General features: G+C 47.0%; 1 protein-coding gene across 1 annotated transcript in view; it reads right to left on the reverse strand.

The window, feature by feature from the left end:
• ITGA9 (integrin subunit alpha 9) overlaps window positions 1-6,645 on the reverse strand; it is a 330,870-nt gene that overhangs the window by 266,713 nt on the left and 57,512 nt on the right. The window contains exons 6-7 of the mRNA XM_019647245.1: window positions 5,368-5,497; window positions 2,540-2,625 (exon numbers count right to left, since the gene is read on the reverse strand). Of these exons, the coding sequence (XP_019502790.1) occupies window positions 2,540-2,625; window positions 5,368-5,497 (216 nt within the window). The remainder of the gene's footprint in view (window positions 1-2,539; window positions 2,626-5,367; window positions 5,498-6,645) is intronic.

A 6,645-nucleotide genomic window follows, 5' to 3' on the forward strand; every position in this document is an offset into this window, starting at 1 on the left:
GCAGAAATCACCTCCACTGCGCCTGAGCCATGTCACTGATGGAAGCCATGCACAATGGGACCCAAGGAGCTTCCAAATTACTAGTCTACAATTCAACTCTTGGAAACAGTATTTTTTTGTTTGAAAAATATGTCCTTCATTCCTATTAGTTAGAGCTTGAGCAGGTATGTCAAGATAAGACAGAGTGAGGGAGGTATTTTTGACAAAGCCATTATCCAACATGACTCCACAGAACATTAGAGCCATGAACTCTGCTGGGGTAAATATGAATTTAGTTTGGGAAATACCAGAGTTACACATTATATAAATTCTTTTACTGTGGGACTCTTCAGAGCCTTAATCTGCATGTTTATGCCCTGAATCTCCACCACAAAGAAGGTCATTGGTGAAGAACTTCCTAAATGGCATGACTATGGAAGTTCTTTTCCAAATTGCATCCTATGGGAAGAGTGTCCCACGAGAACCAGGATAGGGAGCTCTGCCATTGGGCAAGGAACCGCCATCTTAGTGTGGATGCTTTTGTGCCCTGACACCAGAAACCAATAACCAGCCAAATCCTGAAGGCAAGAGGTTTATTCTGGGGTCCTTGGGAATCAGGTCTGTACCAGACCCCACCCCCTGGGAATTTGGAACAGTCAGCAAGTTGGTCAATTATGACTGGTTAACCCAGTGCCTTTTTCATGTGATCCAACTGAAAACAGCATTTTAATGCTCTTTTTTTGTTAACTGGATCCAGGATTCTCTCTACGTGGCTCTATCAGTTATAAATCCCATTCTCATCTTAAGACTTGACAGGGCCTATGCAGTTATCACAGCCAACGAAAGAGAAAACAGTGAAATCAGATCAAGTTTTCGGCAATAGGCGAGAAAGGAAAGCGGCTGTCGTCAGCCCTGAGGCATCCGCATGGCTGTGAGCTAGGAAATGAGCATTTTGACCAACGCTGCAGAGATGGCGGGCTCCTGCCTGCAGCTCCCCACTCCCCCACCCCCGGAAGACATTATCAACGTGGGGACAGCTCTTGGCACGTCTTCCCTCCACCATTTAGAGGAATTCATGTGACTCAGACAGACCCACAATCTTTCTTGAAATCATCAGAGTTCATCTGCGTGCCTCCCCTTCCTTAGTACTCTGGGTTTTTCTCTGGTTTCACTTTCAAAGAGCCTCTCTTCACAGTCTCAGTGTTAGGAGAGAGCGGGGCACATGCTCCAGCCAAGTGCGCAGTAGCTCCTAACTCCGGCCCAGGAGGACCCAGGAAAATGACCCTCACAAACACATGGCAGAAGTCAAGCCTAGTCAGCTGGTCATACTAACATCCTGGCTGAGGGTTCCAATTAACAGTGGTCTCAGCCCATCTGGGTCCCTCCAGAATCCACACCCCACTTCTCCAAGCCCCTGGAGATATGGCTAGACTCTATCCTAGGTCCACCCCCTGGGCTCAGATCCAAATATCATTCCTCTGTTCTGTCTTTCCTATCACAGAACCTACAGAGCTTATTATTAAAAATACAGATTCTGGGTGGCCAGATGGCTCAGTGGTTAAAGCGTGCGCGCTCAGCAACAAGGTTTCCGGTTCAACTCTCACATGGGATAATGGGCTGTGCCCCCCCGCAACTAAGATTGAACACGGCACCTTGAGCTGAGCAGCCGTGAGCTGCTGATAGGCGGCTGTACGGCGACTGGACTTGGAGCTGAGCTAGCTGCACCCTCCACAACTGAGACTGAAGGACAAAAACTCGGCTGTTCCCCTTCCCCAATTCCCCAACACCGTTCCCCTTCCCCAATTCCCCAATAAAATCTTTCTTTTTAAGAAAATGCAGATTCTGACTCATCTGGACCTATTCAATCTGGGTTGCTAAAGAACCAACAAGCATAGATCTCCATGCTCCAGGCCCCACAGAGGCTATGATTCCAAAGGAACGCAGACAGCGCAGATCCATGAGGTCTTCTCCATACTCTGTGCAGATGCTTCAGGGAAAGTGACTCATATTTTCTCAGTCTAGCCTTTGGGCTGAATCAGTCTTGGTTCTAAAACATTGGAGAAATAAAGAATCTAGGCCTAAAGACAAATAAATCCCCAAAGGTACTGGGACTAGACCTGGCTCCGTTAAAAAAGTGATGCTTGGAAAAGGTTTGAAAGAGTAGATTTGAAGTTAAATAGTGCTGGACACCATTGCTTTGGAGGATGTCATGGTGCCAGGGGTCTGTCTCTCTCTCTCTCTCTCTCTCTCTCTCTCTCGCTCTCTCGCTCTCTCTCACACACACACACACAGTGTATCAGCTATGAAAAACATTCTCAGATGCCAATGTGCAGAAAATGGAGCGATCTAGGAGTAGTATCCACACTCTGGTTAAGCTTTCAAGGTCAACTCTCCAAAGTGGTTGGGAGGAGACAGAGGGTCCCTCAAAATTTCATCACTTGCCTGCCAGCCACCCAGCAGCATGTTCAGATCAAAGTGAGATGACAAACCTCTATGACAGTGGCAGCAGGCTCCCCCCTTCTGTCTGACCCCACATTATTCCACGGACTCTTCCCCTCACCTTTCCGATGCCTTCATCCTGTGGGGCACCTCCCACCACATCGGTGGTGGACATATGAGAGAAGTGGCCGGCGGTAACTGCATAGCCTGGAAAAGACAGGCAGAAACCAAGCATGGGGTTGAGAAAGAAGGGCCAGGAAGAAAAGGCTCCATCAGAGGAAAAAGTTTCTCAAGCATCCCTATCTATTGGGTCGTCAGGAAAAGTCATGACGTATTTTTTCTATGTTTTCTATGCAAAAATGCGTCATGACTTTCCTGACGACCCAACAGATAGTTACGATTCCACTATCCTTGGAACATAAAGTACCAGGGAACAAACAGCAGCGGTCAGTCTTCTCATGCTGGAATGGCTTATCTCACATGACGACATGTTCACAAAGACATTAGCGCAGGAAAGAATGGATTCTGAGCGTCCTCTTGGCAACAGGTACTATGCTAAATACTCTATCTTCTTCTTTGTTTTGATACATTTTGAATTTTTATACGTTTTGAATTTTCATACACTAAAGCACAGACATCTGAGGTGTAGAATTTAATGAGTGTGTACACATGTACATAACCATGCAATCACCACCCAGAGTGAATAGAACCGTAGAACCATAAACCTGAAGGTTCGCTCCCTCAGGTCCTTTCCCAGTCAATACTCCCCACAGGTCGGTAGCCGCTATTCTGAATCCTGTCACTATACATTAGGTTCGCCTGATCTAGAACTTCACTCAACACAACATCTGTGACATTCATCCATGTCGTTAAGGGTACTATTTCCTTTTTATTGTTGACTAATGTTTCGTTAAATGACTACATCATCGTATCTTTTTTTTTCTCCTGTTGCTAGGCATTTGGGTTGTTTCCAGTTTGGGGTTATTATGAATCAAGCTGCTATGAACATTCTCGTGTCTTCGGATGCCATCATCTCTTTGAATCTCCCAATTCTAGAAGGAAGGTATGATTATTTCTTACAGATGTGGAAATTGGGTAACTAAACGTAGCTAAGCAAGATGCCCAAGCTCACACATCAAGATTCAAATCTAATCTGTGTCGAAATCCCCTGCTTTTAACCATGCTGCCAGACTCCCTCCTAAGCAAAGGCAGGAAGAAGCTGACAGCGGATGGGTGGATGGATGGGTGGGTGGGCAGATGCGTGGGTACAAAAGGAATCTAGAAAGAGAGGAAAAGGTTGTCTGAGCTGAATCTAAATGTTTCCTTCAGTTGCTCAGAGCTTTGCTGGCAGGCTGGGAGCTCCCTTCCGGCTGGCAGGAACCCTGTCCAGGAGGCCACATATTCCCCAAACCCTGTCATCACCCTCAAGCCCTAACATGATCATAAGCTGTTCGGGTTTTGCAACGACACCATATTGGGATCAATTCTTATTTACCGAGTAGAACCGCCATGGCTGACTTCTCTCAGACTGGAGGTTCACATTACCCAAGAGCACGGGGAGTGACTTCAAAGTCAGTGAGCCTTGCAGCGACCGCAGCGGAGAAGGGCCTCTGTTTTGTAGGTCGGGAGAAGCCAGCCACCCAAAGCCTGAAGTCCCACCCAAACCAGGCTCTCTTCTGCCTTCTTTTCATTACCTAATAAACATACATTGAGCCCCAACAATGCACCAGGCACTATACTGAATCCCAGAAACATGAGACAAATGCCCCACCTTCAAGGTACTCCCAGCCTGGTGAGTGTTCGGTGGTGTTTCCAAGCACAGGGAAGGCAGGTCAGCGTTTAGAAACCCTGGGCTCTGAAACCACAGGTTGAAAACCCTCACTTTGCTCTTTACAAGTCATGTGACCCTGGCAAGTTAGTTACATCACGTCTTTGTATCTCAGTTTCGTTACCTATAAAGTGTTGGTAATAAAAACAGCTACCTCCCAAGGCTGTTTTCAGGAATTAAAAGAAAAAATGGGCAGAGCCTCGCACAGAGTAAGTGCTCAATAAATGACGGCATTAGGGTGAACACAGAGCAGCAACACCGCAAGGACGCTGAGTAAAATTCTCATGCTCTATGTCATTAGGCAAACGACCTGCAGTTAGCAGGGAAACGGCAAGTCGACAACTCCTTACTGCCATCTCACAAGTGAATCTCTATGAAAACGGGGAAGGACCCCGCTCCCCAGGTTTAAATTACATGTGATGCATGTGAAAGAGCATTGTTTTCTCATCATTAGACCTTCCTAAATTTAGCTTCATTTGCAGTCCAGAATTACAGCATTTAGGGCATGAATTAAAGAAAAGCCATGTAATAAAATTGTCATGTACACAAAGACAGCCCATCCCTGTTCTTAAATTGGCACGGTCTTGCCTGATGGCTGCTAACTTACGCTGTGTCTACCTCCTCTCCAGAAGATTAAAAGGGCTGAGAAAAGAAGGGAAAAGTTTCTAAGCCTTTAATTAAACGTCAGCATTAGGCTGCCATCCGTCATGATCATTTCTGGTTCTTATTATTTCTATTTGCAACCAGTTTTGGGACCAGGAAGCAGGGACCTCGTCCAAAGGAAAGCTGTGGAAAACCAGGATTCTGTTCCAGTCACTTTGTATCTGATCATCTGAGCTTGAGTAATTGCTAAACTAAGAAACCAAAATGTTTGCTCCCCTGGCCATTCAACTGTCAGCTTTTTAATTAAATCACACAGTTTTCATTCAGTCCCCTCCTTGGTTCCCCTCTGTGGGTGGGGCTTGATGTTAAGGTGCCCTAGCTAAAAGTATAACTCATTAGAACAATAGATGGAAAAGCCAACACACTCTGTGTTCCACCAGCAAAGCAATAATTCATGAACTTGGTGGCGATCACGCCCATGTCCCCTTTCTTACCTGTCACCTCCCTGAGCTACTCACCCAGGTAAGTGTACCGCCTGTTCATGATCGTGTCATCATTCAGTTTGAAGTAGGTGTTGTCCGTGAGGTTCAGCACTTTGACCGTCCCAGCCCAATAAAATGAGCCTGGGGCGCCCATCACCACCAGCTCCTACCGAAGAGAAACCCAAAGGTAATTAATCAGGGAAGGAAGCTGAAGGGGGGAGCAGGCGGTGAGGGGAGAACCGCCACCAGCATAAGGAGCTCACAAGGAAAGATACCTCACCAAGGACTTGCTCCAGCCGAACAATTGAAAAGAAAAATTATCTCCCCAGGTTCCCTGGCGTTGTGGAATCTATTATACAGATGGCGTGATCAGGAATAAAGAGCAACATAACAGAGCAAGGGGACAGAATGAGGAACATGCCAGGTCTCTGTCCTACCCACAGATGAGGCTGCATGTCTTTCCTCACCTTTATACCAGGACCAAGCAAGGGAATGGCAAAGATCTGGCGTGGTCCTAAATCACAGACTGCCAGGGAACGACGCTCATGAAAAGACACCACATCACCTCACCCAGCCTGGCCTCCGGCCCCGCCATCCAACAACCCCACCTGCCCGATACAGAGCAAGAGAAAAACGGTGACCCAAACCTGCTTGGCAAAAACCGCGTACTGGGGCGGCTGGTTGGCTCAGGTGGTTAGAGCGCAGTGCTCATAACACCAAGGCTGCCGGTTTGATCCCCACATGAGCCACTGAGATGCACCCTCCACAACTAGATTGAAACAACTACTTGAATTGGAGCTGATGGGTCTTGGAAAAACACACTGTTCCCCCCAAAAATTAAAAACAAACAAACAAACAAACAAAAAAACCGCGTACTAACACTCCCGGAAATCCCCCCCAGCCCTCCGTCAGGACGCTCTCAGCAGGAACGGTTCTAAAGCTGGGTTTTCTGGACACTGGGACCCACTGCAAACTCAGAAGAAGAAAAACAAGAGAGCAGAGAGGCCCACGAAAGAAAGGACGTAGACTAGAAAGGGACAAGACCACAGACAGCGAGAGACAGCAACTACTATTAAAAACAGACCCAGGAACACGAAGACACAGCTGTCTTCGGCATTTGGATGAGAGGCAAATGGGCTGGCATCCTCAACACGCCTGAGAGCGCGTCTGTGCTACAAAACCATTTCATGACCAACCCGGATGATAACTCTAGCGCTCAGAAATGATTCTGTTACCTAAAGACGGCAGCATAGATATCTGCATGGTCTTACCCACAAGAAGATGCATCATAGCTGTGCGAACAGAAGCTGGAAA

The sequence above is a fragment of the Hipposideros armiger genome, unplaced genomic scaffold (genome assembly GCF_001890085.2).
Source record: "Hipposideros armiger isolate ML-2016 unplaced genomic scaffold, ASM189008v1 scaffold_109, whole genome shotgun sequence".
Taxonomy (NCBI): Eukaryota; Metazoa; Chordata; class Mammalia; order Chiroptera; family Hipposideridae; genus Hipposideros; species Hipposideros armiger.